Genomic DNA, 15,046 nt, shown 5'->3' with positions numbered 1-15,046 from the left:
CTTCTTCTTCTTCTTCTTCTTCTTCTTCTTCTTCTTCTATGTGTTTATTTGTGTATAACAAACCAACTATCAAGGTGCAAAATGTGTAATTATACAGTTAGTGACACTGAAAATATCAGACTGTCACGTTGATTATGACCAAAAACATTAAATTCGACAGCATAAGATTACAATATACAGATATTATTTCTCTTTTTAGCATCTTCGACTGAATTTCATCAACTTCTTTGGGGTTATTTAGCATAATAGCTGGCTCAGTATATATGTAAACAGTTGTTGAAGAGTAACTTCACCAGCTTTACACGTTTGAGTATTCACAGGTGCACTATTGCATGTGAAAAAAGTAGTATACAGCCTTTGGTGTCTGGAAAACAAATGATTAAAACAATACAGTGTGTTTATATTTCACACATTCTTCAGTCCTGGTAACTGCATTACCCACATTGCAACTCAGCCACTAAGTGACACAAGTGGAGGCAATTTATCATATAACATGCAGATTCTTCTTGAGCCTCACAAGGCTTTCTGCTACTTTTGGCACACACATGCAGTAGTTCTCCCCAAGATCTGTTAACACACTTTCATGTGTAAAATTGGTGAAGTAACCCTTTAATGCATCACCTAAGCACTGTGTCATTACATAATCAAACATGTATTTATGCACATAAACTAGCTTTAATATAAAAAATATGAAAAATGTATGTATCATCTGTAAGGTTGAATGTGACCTCAACTCTAAAGAAACAATTCCTGTACGTCATCTGGGTAGCTTATGTGCTGTAGCACTACTTCCTGATAAACATATTCATGTGTTTATCATGTTAATTTCTATTTTAGTTACCCTATGGCCATATCCCTTTGGTTCCTTCGCCTCAGATGTCTGTGTAATTAGCCTACTATATGTTCTCTCTATTAGAACACTGACTAGCAGCAAAATCAAAGAGCTTTGATGTGATCCAATGCTCAAACGTGAGAAAAAAAAGCATATACAAAAGGCTCATGAGTGCAGGTGCACTTGAAAAATAGCTTTATTAGAGTGATATAAAAAGCATAGATACATTCTAGACATTTGGATCTGGTCCATAAGCAAGAAAGAGATGTATTAATATTCGGTACATTCACTTTAAAGGTTAGGCATGTTCTTAGAGGAAGTGTTAATGAGCAGGGGGGAAAGTGCATGTAGTGGGTATCCTTCTGCGTATGAATATTGTTATTACATTATCATTACATTTGTCAAATTTCGTCCCGTAGCCATGCAGATCAAAGTACATTTGCTGAAAAGAAAAATACTTCTTTAGACATGTTATACATGTAGAGTGCCTTAAGATGAGGTAACTTCTTCTCGTATTTGTCAACATTATGTTCAAATAAAAATGATTCTCAATACAAAATAAAGTAAATTTGACTATTATATAGAAGAGTAGTGTGCCCCAACCACAGAAAGAAATAATAACCGACAGAATTTAAGGCAAACATCAGACTTCAATTTACTTTTTTTCCCCATTCATGCATGTTTGCAAACGTGCATGTGGTCATCTGCTTTTCATTAATATTTTAGTTCAGTAATGACAGATGTTTGAAATATCCTTCATATGATCAGTCAAGACACCAATATATAATATATAATCCATGTTTCTGAAACATTGACGGCTTGAACTCTTATTTATAAGTGCACATTTAGTATAAACATATACCGTGTTTCATTTCACAGTGGAGACAGACAAAGCGGGAAAGAAAAAGATGGCAGTCAGCTCTATGTTTCTACTGCCTTAACAGAGCCCGGGTCGTGACTGTCATCATCGCTGAGACTCTGTCTGTCTTCCATGCCAATCTTTCCCATGGCAAAGTTGATGAAGACCTGTGAAGGTTGAGTGAAAATTTAAATGCCATGCAAATAAAAATAAGCAATTATGTCGCTCTGTACTCTGATGTGTTAATTAATCTGCTGGTCAGCTTCCCCCCCTCCTTCCGTCTGCCTATGGTATCTTCCGATCCCAGAGCGTCAGGAGGGCAGAGTGGTTGAAGAATATCAGCACTGGCTGCATATAAAGCTCATGGATTCTCTCTCTAACTCATATTCCATTTATTTTCCCTCAGGCGTACCCTCTGTCAGTTTCCCTCTGCTTCTTTTAAACTTCTCTCAACTCACTCTTTCACTCCCACTCAGCTTTTCTTCGGTCCCCGCTCCCCCCTTCCCCCACCCCTCTGCCTCTCTCTTCTCCTGTCCCTCTCTTTCTGTCCCTCGCTGCCTTCTACCCGCCCTGACAAAAACCTCACACTAGTTCTCCCCTCGCTCTCTGTTTGTGTCTCATCTTTTTTTTTTTTTTCTCACCTCGTCCAGTGTGGTCTGGCTCACTGAGAAGTGTTTGATCTGCAGAGCATTCTTGTTGGACTCCAGCTGGTTGAAGATGTCAGCCACCCCTCCCGGAGCAACTGGTACGTGGTATTCCACCATCGTGGAGTGCTGGTCCTGTGTGTTGGGAAAGAATGCACAAGCACAGGGTTAAATATTCTGAAATGATTATGCTCACTGTGTAACCAAAATTCTCTACATTGCATTGAAAGGCTGTTAATACAAAACTAAGTAAACTAAACCTCTAATATATCACCTTAAGAAAATTCCCAGCTGGCTCAGTCTTTCAATAATACAAGTGTAACATAACTTTCAAGGGGGGAAGTCTACACTCTTTGTAAGTCTATTTACAGTATACTCTGCTATAGTAGACATCAGGGCTTTTCAAAGTCCTGACTCCAGTCCATATCCAGATCGAGCAGGAAGTCAATCAAAAATGTAGTTGCTTAAGTACGTGTGAGCCAGAAGTAGAGTCTGCCAAGCCACAAATATTTTCAGTGTAAATTCAGTGGCAGGTAAATGTGTGTACCTCGATAGACATGTAATAAAAACACTATGAGTCTCTGCCGCGTTGTGGTGTCAGTTCCGGGGCGAGCAGCTTCTCTTTACAGATATAAGCGTAGGTCTGTTCTCAGCCATCAGTGTCGGAGTTTGACTCACACACAGACAGACCGGGATGTTGCATTCAAGTGCACATCAACTCTGAAATCTACACTGCTTTGTACGGAAAAGTCCATTGGCCTTTGAGTAAAAAGTTAGAGTATCCCTATATAATTGTAATGCAACCCAATACAACAGCTCTGCCCATTTTCCAAAGCTTATAATTTTTCAGTTTTTCCTGACAGTCAGTAAAGTCATAATTTCTCATGTTTATTCGTCAGGTTGTAGAGCACGGTTGTGTTTCAATGGAGTGCATTAACCTGAAAGGTGTCCCTAGAATTCTGGTCCTTTGATATGTAAACGCGTTGGACGAAACATTAGAAATATCGCTCAATATAATGCAGTCCAGTTTAACACCACAGGAAACTACAACCGTAGTACCATAATAAACATAAACATTTTTATCCTTGTAAAGGCAGACTTTGTGGCAGAGCTGATGTATTGGACTGCATTATATTGTACAGATGCCAGTGATTGTCCGTACGTATACACTGGATTTCTGGAATGGGACAGACTAATACCTGAAACACAGCGGGAAATGTTGTCGGCCCAGAACAGACCTCATTAACTTTTTTGTGCGGATCTTGATAAAGGGACAGATCCAGGATTCTTTTCTCACTTTCTTTCAGCGTTCTTTTTACATTTTTGTTAATTTGTCAGGAAATAATGCATGATTCTTGATGAAGAAAAATCAGTCTGATTTAAATATAGTTTTTTTTTTTTTTTTGCTATATGGTAGCAAAAGGAATCGCAACTACCACCAATGTGCAGCTGAGATACTGAGGATTCAGGTAGGTGCCAATGGTGATTAGGCTTGATTCAATTAAAGGGGACTTTATCATTGATTCTTAAAAGCCAGACAAATACAACTGATCAAATTAATATATGTAATGTGTAATCAAAAAATAGATTTTCAAATTTTCTGGTATGGTTTAGGTCATTATTTTCACTAAAAACCCCACAACTAGAACTTGCCACCTTTATCGTCCTGGTGTCAAGCTGCAGTTGTCAATTTTTTCAGCTAAAACGACTGAAAGACAAAAACAGCAACTGGCTTAACATTTCCCTCAGGAGTTGGTGAAGATGAGTGAATAACTGACACACAATCATCAGGTGGACAGAAACACATCTCGTAATGAAGGCTAATGTTTGGTTTGTATCTGCTGGACGTTTGTCTTAGCAGCTTTATAAGATGGTAATATCAGCTTGTTCCCAGAGTGGCAATAAAGGTCAATCGAATGCTGCAGTCAGCTCAAGTGAGGCTTCATAGGTACAGCTGGGATTTGAATATCATAAATGATTTCAGCAGGAAGAGAATCACCCATACAACTACTTCAACAACTTTTCTGCAACATTCCACTGCAATGTTGGTTTAACCTTTTTTTTTTGTTTTCCGCCAAGTACTCTCGATTACTTTGGATGGCTGGCATGGCTCACCTTGAGATAAGTGCTGGGGAACCGGCGCTGCATGAAGCCGGTGATTGCCTCTGTGTCACAGGAGGCCTCTGCCAAGTACATCTTCACAGTGAACCCGCTGCCGAACCTGAGAGAAAAGAGATTTTACAAATAAAGCAGTGTTATTACATGTCTGAAGGGTTGAGGTGGTGTTGAGGGGAGGGTACGCTGCTCTTACAAGTAAAATTGAGGATTCAGTTGAACAAAGGACCACAGGAGGAGGATAGGAGGCTGTGGAGGCAGGAGGTTTGGGGTGGGGGGAGCAGTAATGGCTGCATTGGAGGATGAGCAGAGGTCACTTACCTGTTCTTAATGTGCTGCAGGGAGCCGAGGCAACAGAACTGTCCTTTAACCATGATGGCAAGACGGCTGCACAGCGCCTCACACTCCTCCATGCTGGAGACAAACAGGGGAAGTTAAAAGGTCATGCTAGGACAGTAATTAGCCATGCTAGCTTGTTAATAATACTGGTATACAGCAATGTATATGTCAAATGTTTGTCCGTGAGATCCAAAGACAGGCTTTTCTCCTCTAACCTGTGAGAGGTGAGGACCACGGCACATTTTCCTTTCACTTCCTCGGAGATGATTTTCCACAGGTGACGCTTGGTGCGAGGGTCCATGCCAGAGCTGGGCTCATCCTGCGGGAGGGGAGAGCGAGGAATGAGAAAGAGCGTAGCAGAATGAAAGAAAGGGAGGAAGGTTGAAATCAAGACAGAGAGACCAAGGGTAAACAAGGAGTTAATGGGGGAAGGCAGTGCGTTGCCAACAGTGTGCAGTGCATACAGAAGGCGAAGGGAAAACGAGGGCAAGGCGAATAAGACAGAGTAAACACAGATGTAAAAATAGGAATGGAGATGGCGATGGGAGGCCCAGCGTTGAAGAAAAAGCCAAAAAGGGGAAGGGAAGAGATGAAGACAAAGACACGAATGAAAGGAGGAGTGGGAAAATTCCGAAAGAGCATGGGGAAATTAAGACGACGTGGAGAGGAAACAGGAGAGAAGAGAGGATTTGATTGAGACACAAGGTGGAGTCTAAGTTGAGAGTTACAGGGAGGGCTACCCTTGAGTAAGGCTGAGAAAACAGACTAATCAACTATATGAGATCTGTAAAGTGTGGGAGATCAATATCTACTTCGAAGACCCTTTCGGGAGGAACAGTAGAGTGTATAGTTAGTTTAATATTTGCTGTCTGGTGGCTAGTTAGGCAATTAAATGGGCAGCGATGTGAGCAGGTGTGTCCTCACCAGGAGCAGGATTTGCGGATGCCCGATGAGAGCCAGCGCAGTGGAGAGCTTCCTGCGGGTGCCGCAACTGTAGCCGTCGGTAATGATGTTGCTGTGGTAGCGCAGCTCCAGCCTCTTCAGCAGATACTTCACCACCTTTAATGGGAACATTCAGAGGGATAATAAAGTGGATGACAACATACCAAACGTGATGTTACTCACTCATTATTCACCAATAGGTATTACCACGAATCTTCCTGTTTCTCAGACATTTAAGGTTTAAATATGCAAATTGGACTGTCCGATCAAGTATGTGCTAATTTGCATCAAGAGAAATCTGGTCTAAGATAAGATTTTGCTGTTTTTCCACTAGTCTGAACCATGTCATGGATGGTATGGATGCAGGACACAACATATAACGATAACAAAATTCCCCTCATCTCACCCTCCCACAAGGCGGCCACTGAAAATGCGAGAAAGCCTTCTCTGGGGTCAGTGTTCGTTTTTTTCATTCTAGGCTCATGACACTTAGCCAGAAGTTAGCTTGCCCTGGTTATTCTTTCAAAAAGCCTCGGGGGTTGTACATTTTCATATCATCGTTTATGCTACAAAGATGTTTTGTTAAGCAAGATTATCCTCACAGATGAACACCACTTTAATGATTTTTGAAGAGTAGATTTGATGATTTGAAAAACTAAGTGCACATTCTCACATCGCCACCACTAAGCATCTTAGTGAAATTTTCTATACACACTTTGACACAAATTGATCGATTTACAGTTTACAGTTGTACAGCTGTGACTCTTAATGTCCTCTACAACGACCGCCTTTTTCAGGACACCGAAATGCTTTTTATTTCAAACTCGGGTTATTAACCGACATGTTTTATGTTGTAGAACAAAACGTCGATATCTTTTCAAGCTATTGTCATCCACAGACCTTATTTGAGGCATCTACTGGAAAACCTATTCAAAAACACCCATTGAATTTGAGACGTGGAGAATCCATCCTACACACTGGCCCTCTAAATGAATATCAGCGGTATGTTTGACCTTTTAAAGTGGCAGGAGAGGACACCGCTTTTACGTGTGAGATTTCAAAGCAATATTTAGCATAGAATAGATGATAAATTATTGCACGGACAACCACTGCATGCTAGTTTATAAATACAACGATACTGATTGATTTCCCAGACATAAACAGGCCAAAACCCCTTGTATATGACGCTAACATGCAAAGACATTAAGAGGAAATTATAGTAAATGTAAATGATAGAAAACAAAGGCAGTAGAGGCAGTAATGTCTGCTTTGCTTTCTACCAAATAGGTTTATTTGTAAACCCATGTCTGCTGGCATCTGCTAATCATTGTAGGAGATGTGTAATGGTCCTGCAGTCATGTACTGGGAATCAATAGGGTTTAACGATTGCCATGCGTAGCTCTGTGGCCATAAAGAAACAAATGATTTCTTAGACCAGAATCCTGTAAGGGATAAAGTCAACCCCCATATGTGGCTCCGGCAGATCTGAAAAACAATGGCCTTTCACAGGAAGTTGAGCTTCCATTCTTTTAATCTAACATCGTCCGTGGAGATGCTCTCTCTGGTGAAAAAGTCCAATAACCGAGTACACACGAGTCAGGACCTCATCTCAGCAGGAGAGCGAAGGTAGATTTACAGGAGGCTCTTCTGAGGGTGAAGGATGGCGCCCGACATCTTATTGGCTACTTGATATTCACTTCTGTTATTATTACCCCCTCCCATTCAGTCCAGTGCGGCCAACGCTGCGAATAACCAAGCCTCTATCTTTCTGTTGCTCTCCCATGCATATTTAACTCTGTTTGCACAACAGTGATGACTTTACTTTGTGGCTTTATTTTCATCTAAACTCCACGCTGTTCCGAGGCTGCAGCTTTAAAGGGAACACGCACCCACACGGCGTGATCTGTTTGGTGCATATCACTTCGTCCTGTTAGCGTTGAACCCACATCGAAAAGCAGGAATAAAAACCTCTTTAATGGCTCATAACCATTTCAGTCACTGCGAAATCGCTCATTAATCATATGAAATAGCGTGCTGTAAATACCGGTTCATTTTCAAATAGCTTGAGGTGATTTCCCACCGGTACGCTTTGGCCATTCCCCATCGGTTGGCGAGTTTGCGAACCTGATCAATGGAGAAAGCCAATGCGGTGGATAGTTTTCACTGCTTTCAACTCCGTAGGGAGATTTGCCTGTTGTGTTGATTTGTCTATATTATTCTGAGCTCACAGCACCAGCTTCTAGAGTTGAGTGATTAGCACTAGCCGCATGGCATATACCTGACGGGTTCAGATCAAAACGTCTTGTTTTTTTTTCCTACGTTCTCTCATAAAAAGCTCCTTTCTATCACCTTTGATGTAACAGCTCATTAAGCTTGACAAAACCGTGTCAATGCGAAATGACCCCATTAAGGCTTGTCTCATTATCCACAGCTAGGGGACTGTCAGTGGGAGACAACATAAGAGGGACTCTATATATAACCTCAAGTTTGTGAATTAGCCCGACACTGATGCTGTGGCCATTATAGCCATTGTTGTCACTCTCCTGACCGGAGGAGAGGAGCTGTGGCGATGGCAGCGGCGGTGATAAGAGCCAGACGGATCCATTTTTTGTGCCTCACTGTCTGCGTGAGTATGCGTGTCTCTAATGTGTGCATTTGTAACATGACAGAGATGATCAATTTTGTGGGCTTCCGCACCCTAAACTGGAAAAATTGTGTAGAGAGCGAGAGAAAGAGAGAGAGACACTTTTTTTTCTACATATTCTCAGACACCTCAGAGCTGTTTCTCTTCTGTTTCTTTTTGAAAGCCAAAAAAAAAAAAAAAAAGAAATCAGGATGGAAAATCAGAAATCACATCATCTTGTTGATTAGTTGCTCTGCAGATTCCTCTCATGTCAGCAGTGGCGGCGGCAGGGAAAGACAGTCTCACTCGGTAATAACCACACAAGCAAGATTGATTAGTTCTCAGAAAGATAAATGGGAAGAATGAGGCTAAAGTGACATGTCAAATGAGATCCTCTCATCATCAACGTATCGTTTAAATGTAAATTCGTCTGCAGCCGAGCGTACAGCGTCCGCTTCATTCTGAAAGTTTGGATTGCACGGACTGACAACAAAAGCTTTTTTCATTTTTTTCATTTCGCCCCAGATAGCACAGCTTTCAGCGCACATCACTCAACACTTAACCACCTCCCATTCAGTATGCATGGACGCACCAACAGCTACCACTCCTGCAGAGGGAGTGCACCTTTGAATTTATATCAGATCCCGTGTCATTTTGTGGACGCTGCTGTCACTACTGGGAGCTTTGAAAAGCAGCTCGGAGTCTGCAGCTCTTTCTCTTACCCCGTCCAGCTCTCTCTTTGAGATGCCTCGAATGCGACCGTAGAAGTACAAGTGCTCTTCCCCGGTGAGCAGATTGTCCAGTGCATCCACCTGAGGACAGTAGCCGATGTTGATTCCCTGGTTACGACACTCCATGATGTCTACCAAACGCCTGGGGGAATAAAAGACAACGAAAAGACATATTTTTTTATAAACGGCATCCACCACATGGTGCGGGAGAGATGAACATGTAGGTTGTTCAATTGACCCTGCTGTCAGCAGCGTAGTGTGCTGGGAATACCCTCCAAACATCAGCTGTAATAGGGAGCCAGACTCAAGAGTGCAGTGGAGGTTTTATACCTGTATAGGAGAGTGTGAGGTACAGCTGCTGCTGGCCAAATCCCAAACCATTTACCTTCAAATTTTGGCTGATGCGAGGCAATAACATCCTTCATTTGCAGATATTTGTGTTATGCAAATTTAATCTAGCTAAAATCCATTAGACAGTGCAGCTTGGGCATCGGTTAAAATGAAATCAAAGCTTTATCCTGTGGTGGGTTTTGTTTCTGTCGTGTCCTCTAAAGAGATTCTCATAAATCATCTCCAGTTTGCAGGCCTGTATCTTAAGTAATCAAGTATAAACAGAAGGAAAAAAGCAAAGAGGGGAAAACAAACAAATCTCATTCTATCCTGAGTTATTTCTCCCAAGTTTGCATCGTGTGTGCTTGATAAAGAACAAATGAATTAATGAACAGCTTACCCATCCCAGTCCCTGATCTGTGCTGTGCCATCAGTGGGGCTAACGTCTCCAGTCAGCATTTTGAAGGTGGTAGTCTTTCCTGCTCCGTTCACTCCCAGCAGACCAAAGCACTGTAAGCAAACACTCACTGCTTAGTAATCACAAAGCATTTGTCCACCTTACAGTGCTGTGATAATGGGATGGGCTTTTCGAAGATTGCATTGAGTTTATGGCCAATATTCAAATCTTCAGACTGAAAAATTGCAGGGGCACTTGGCGGGTATCTATCCTACAGCCAGCCGTTATGAGAAAGGATATGATGATGATTTTTCCCCTCAGAGTCACACTCTCTACGTTGATAGACACCCCCCCCCCCCCGACCATCTGACCACTTATCACAGCCTATTAACAGCCGTAACACCATAATTCATTTATATTTCTGATAAAATTCAACTGTGAATGTGAATTTTTCTGTACAATATCCTCCAGGTATTTGCAGCATTTATGTACCATTTATTTAAAATGTTCAGCTATTACATGCTGCAGTGCTCGACAGTGTCATAGTGTGGTACGAGGCACATATTTAACATCTCTATTTCTAACAGCAATACTATTTGTAAAAGTAAATAAATGTATAGTTGTCACATATTATAGTTAAATGGAAACGTCTTTACAGTTATATTATATTTGATTATGTTGATTACTATATTTATTTGTACTTACTCTTATTTATGTTTTACTCAAATCTCTCCATAGTGTCATATTTCTTTCCTAGAAGGAACAACTGTAACGTGCCCCCTCGGGGGTCAATAAAGTATGTCTGAATCTGAATTTGATGAGTAATGTCGGATACAAAGTCTAATCATGTATTACGGTTCCAACAGTCTCCCGAAGACAAATCCACTTGGTGAATGAAGATTATAAGAACGTGGACATTGTTCATCTTACGGACTTAAGGCTTCGAGAGAGAATTAAAATGAAATGCAGAATGTATCACTTTTAATACAAGATGTCTGACGTCACATGGAGGGAATAAATGTCCATGGAAGCATTATCTACAAGCCGAAGCTTCCACTTGTCTCCAAGAATTTGAAAATGTAAACACACAATAATAGTTAATTATGCCATACCTCTCTCGTTATCCTACAGACTCAGATTCAATTTGGGTAAAGTCTCACCTCTCCTGCAGGGATGCCCACAGAGATCCTCTTGACGGCATGGACCTTCTTCTTGAACTGCTGGTAGATCTTAGTGAGCTGGTTGACCTGCAGTATGTCTGAGCTGGCTGCTCCGCTGGACACCCGGAGGTGCTCAGCCGCCACGTCCTCATCCTGGTCCTCAGGAGACACCTGCGGCACCGTCTTTCTGCCACAGATCAGATGCCTGCGAAGGGGGAAAATAAATGTTTTAGGTTGTTAAAGTTAATGTAATTGGCAGATACACAGAAACAACCCATTTAATCTGTTATTGACTGAAACCTGGTGACATCTTCTTTTCAGTTAAATTGGTTCAGGTTATCTTCGATCAGTCTGAATTTAAAAAAAAAGTGTAATTAAACTTTTTATTCTCCCGCTAAATGTTCCTCTTAAACAACAGATGCTGCAGGTCATTGTTGTTAGAAATTATTGTTTTTATTTCATATAATATCTTTTGATTACATCTCATATAATAATAGTAATATTTCAACTTTTTTTTATTGTTTTCCTAAATGACTCAAAAGGACTCATTTGTATACTATCTGCATTTGTGGATATCATTTGATATTCCGGGCTGCAAAAGGACTGTAAAATACTGGGAACAGTGTCATCTTTCAGCAGAGAACAGAAGTCTTGAATGTGCCGGAATATAATACACAGGAGAGGACCAAATGAAACTGATCTCATCTCTAAGTTCAGTACATTCAGCATATTCTCAACTTAATTACAACACTGGATGTTTATCGTAGAAGTTCATGATCGTTCACGGTCTTGATCATCATCATTTTTCCGTTTTCCTCACCTGACTTTACGTAGGAGTGACTTGTTGAGCAGCAGGCGCAGGATGAAGAAGACCAGGCCTTGGATGAAGGAGGAGATCATCATCCAGCCCAGGGCGCCGAGGGAGAATGGGTTTATGTAGGCGTCGATGCCGTAGCCGCTGAGGATCTGGACCTCGATGTTCATCCTGGCCAGCTGCATCAGCCCGTTCCCAAAGTTGAACTGGGGGAAGATGTGGAAGGCGTAGCACAGCTTCTTGAAGATGTCCTGGATGACCTGCAGGAAGGAAGGAAGAACAGAAGAGAAGTGAGGATATAAGGTGACCTGAGAACTAATCTTCACTTCCCAGTCACTGGATATGTGAGGTCTGTTTGCCCCTCTCACTCCTCTGCAACTCTATATCACCGCAGCTGCAGGGACTGACTGCATCCCGTTCAACAATTAATGAACACTTGTGCATATAAGTGCGTATCTAACCATGTCTACTGCATCATGCTAACCTCATTGTCGCGCATCGCAATTTGGCCCAGGAAGTACAGAATGGAGGTGGACAGGATGGTGTTGACGCTGATGAAGAGGTTGATGCACATGTAGCTGATGAAGGCCATCTCTGCATTCTTGAAGACGCCTGACAGCAGATACATCCAGGGGAAGGTAGCGAACCTGAGGAATTGACAATGACAGGAGACGTTAAAGTAAAAATAACTCCTCTCCGCTGTGATCTCGCTCCAAATACAGGGAACTCACAAAGAGCAGCACACAAAGTGGAAATGGAACATTTATACAGTCATCCTCATCTTCCAAAATGACATGACCTTGCTTCTTTTTTTCTCTTTTTTTACTGAAGGGGTTCAGGCCTTTAACAGACTAAACAGAGCAGCTGCAAGTCTGGTGAAAATAGGCACCAAAGAAATACTGAACAGTGGTGAAGGAAAAATACCGCACCGCGGGGAGGGTAAACATTCAGTCAAGACGCCAAAAAGAGAAGAAGATAAATTACTTCTCCCCTTATTCCCCCGATGATAGAACATCCTCTTTTCCTCTTTTTTTGTCCGCTCTTTTTCCCCTCACATAATCTGCTTGTTCATTTGATTGGGGTGTCTGGGTCAGCGACTCGGAGAGGAGGAGGCGGAGAGAGAAAGAGATCAAGGAGAAAAGAGAAAAAAAGCATGGGTTGGGGAAAAAGAAAAAAGAAAAGAGACGGACACAAACAGATAGAGCCAGACAGAGACAAAGCATCTGCGTGCCATGCCCAAAAAAAAGAAGTTGCTGGGTAGGCAGACTGCGGGTGCCAAGCCATGACAAGGAACAGAAGCAAAGAAGGCTGCGGACCAGACCAGGTGGGTGCAGCCTGACAGATGGAGCGCTGTGATTATTCATTGCTTGGGAGGGAGACATCTGTCTGATAAATGAGAAGCAGAGTGCTGACTTGGCCTCCTAAGATCTCCGGCTCAGGACGAGGCAGCAGGAAACATAGGCGGCAAAGCTGATGTAAATAATCTCAGTAATCCAGATGTGGGGAAAACATGGCGTGACATCGGTTTAACGCCTTTCCAAAAAAACCTGAATCTCACTGTCAGACTGATTTGAACCCTTCTATCTCAATAGACAATAGCTAGCTGTTCGTATTGTTATAGCTTTAAGCCCTGTTGCTTCAACATTCCCCCCTCCCCTTCTCTCTCCCTCTCTCTCTCTCTCTCTCTCTCTCGCTCTATGTCTCTACCATCTTGGCTTGAATACGACAAACAGGTTGGTAGCGACTTTTCCATCAGCCTTTCAGTCCTACCACCATCTGTCTGCGCAAGGAATTCTGAAAAAATGGAGCTGTGTTTGCATTTGAGGAACAGCACCCTCCTTATGCTTCGTGTTGTAAATCCAACCTGGTGGCACACACACAGTAACACGCAAGCAGAGGCGGGAAAACACAGGGTACGTGAGGACATGGAGAAAAACAAACATAACAAACCCGAATTGATCAAATGACTGCTGCAAAGGTTGATTGAGGTAGGAGGAGGAGAGGGGTTTACGATACATTATGATGCTCGGCCCTGAGAGAGCTCCTCGGATGTCCTGCTGCCAAATTAAGTTTCATCACATCAAATGAGCGTTCCGATGCATACGAGTAAACAAGATATTTTTAGACGCTTCGCAGTCATCAGGCCTTTGCCGTCAGCAGTGACATCATCAGTCCACTGGTGGATTCGCTGGCAGCTATGCGAGCTCGCCACCTCCAACGTATTTCACAGTTGTAGGGGCTACGGCTTGGATCGTGAGCTGCTCTATTTGTTTTCATCTCTGTGGTTGGAGGTTCATTGTTGCCTACATTGTGGTGAACGTCGCAAAAATAGACCTTTGTTAATATTCAAAACTCAGAGAAATCCAGAATTTTATTCAAGGTACCAGAGGAAAATGTCTGCCGTGTGATTGGGCTGTGTCTATTGAGCTATGTGTTTTGTTTTTGTTTTGATTGAGAGACCCCTTACAGCGTATTACAACTTAGGTTTCGGAGGGACAATCAGCTCGATTAGTTAGTCGAAGGGTTCAACAGAGAAACACAGCGCCATTGATAAAAAAACAAAACAAAACATCTCCAATGGGGCTAGAAAACACAAGCAGCAGAGGCTGAAAACAAACCCTGAGGTTGGTCAAATAAATCGGTGAACAATAAGAAAGTTTACAGACCAACTTACTGGTTCAGTGTTGACCCTCTTGCAGTAAAAGCTGTGACGTCGGGATTATTACCGACATCATGAATGCAACCACTTTTCAGTTTTACCACCTTATAAACTAGTAACTGGCCTGGTAAAGCTGTCAGCTGGTTCGTCGTATCACCGCTGTGTTTGTTGCTCATTTGGACACATTTCTGTGGTTGAATTTTTTATTTAGTCAATACCGGAGGGCAGATTGAATATCAGGTCATTCATTCATCATGAGCCCCAGCACACATGTATAATACTGTACAGAAGGTATTCTTACAGGAGCACACATACATAATAACATTTTTGACACATTATCAGATTGCACAACATCCACTGATTTTGTAAGGCCAAATGACTCACCCAAAGAGCACCAGAAGCAGGGTGATGGCACCCAAATTTTCCCGATATGTGAATGCTGGAATCTGGAAGGCTGCGAACACACCGACAGTCATGGTCACGGGGATCAGATACATGACCTGTGGAAAGAGACAGAATAGGATGCAGCGATATGAAGGCAAACCATTTAACTGACAAGACTGGTTCCATTAATAATGAATCAATGCATTAAAAATCATGT

At 42.2% G+C, this 15,046-nt stretch overlaps 1 protein-coding gene across 1 annotated transcript in view; it reads right to left on the bottom strand.

Annotated features, from left to right (window-relative positions):
• Positions 1–997: 997 nt before the first annotated feature.
• abca12 (ATP-binding cassette, sub-family A (ABC1), member 12) overlaps positions 998–15,046 on the bottom strand; it is an 84,846-nt gene continuing 70,797 nt past the window's right edge. Inside the window, exons 72-83 of the mRNA XM_030428660.1 lie at positions 14,830–14,945; positions 12,271–12,433; positions 11,793–12,046; positions 10,973–11,177; positions 9,816–9,925; positions 9,077–9,227; positions 5,714–5,848; positions 5,005–5,108; positions 4,772–4,864; positions 4,451–4,556; positions 2,333–2,470; positions 998–1,858 (exon numbers count right to left, since the gene is read on the bottom strand). Of these exons, the coding sequence (XP_030284520.1) occupies positions 1,754–1,858; positions 2,333–2,470; positions 4,451–4,556; positions 4,772–4,864; positions 5,005–5,108; positions 5,714–5,848; positions 9,077–9,227; positions 9,816–9,925; positions 10,973–11,177; positions 11,793–12,046; positions 12,271–12,433; positions 14,830–14,945 (1,680 nt within the window). The 3' untranslated portion in view covers positions 998–1,753. The remainder of the gene's footprint in view (positions 1,859–2,332; positions 2,471–4,450; positions 4,557–4,771; positions 4,865–5,004; positions 5,109–5,713; positions 5,849–9,076; positions 9,228–9,815; positions 9,926–10,972; positions 11,178–11,792; positions 12,047–12,270; positions 12,434–14,829; positions 14,946–15,046) is intronic.

This window comes from Sparus aurata, chromosome 9 (genome assembly GCF_900880675.1).
Source record: "Sparus aurata chromosome 9, fSpaAur1.1, whole genome shotgun sequence".
Lineage (NCBI taxonomy): Eukaryota > Metazoa > Chordata > Actinopteri > Spariformes > Sparidae > Sparus > Sparus aurata.
The sequence above is the reverse complement of the archived record's forward strand: the minus strand, read 5'-3'. Positions and strand labels throughout refer to the sequence as shown.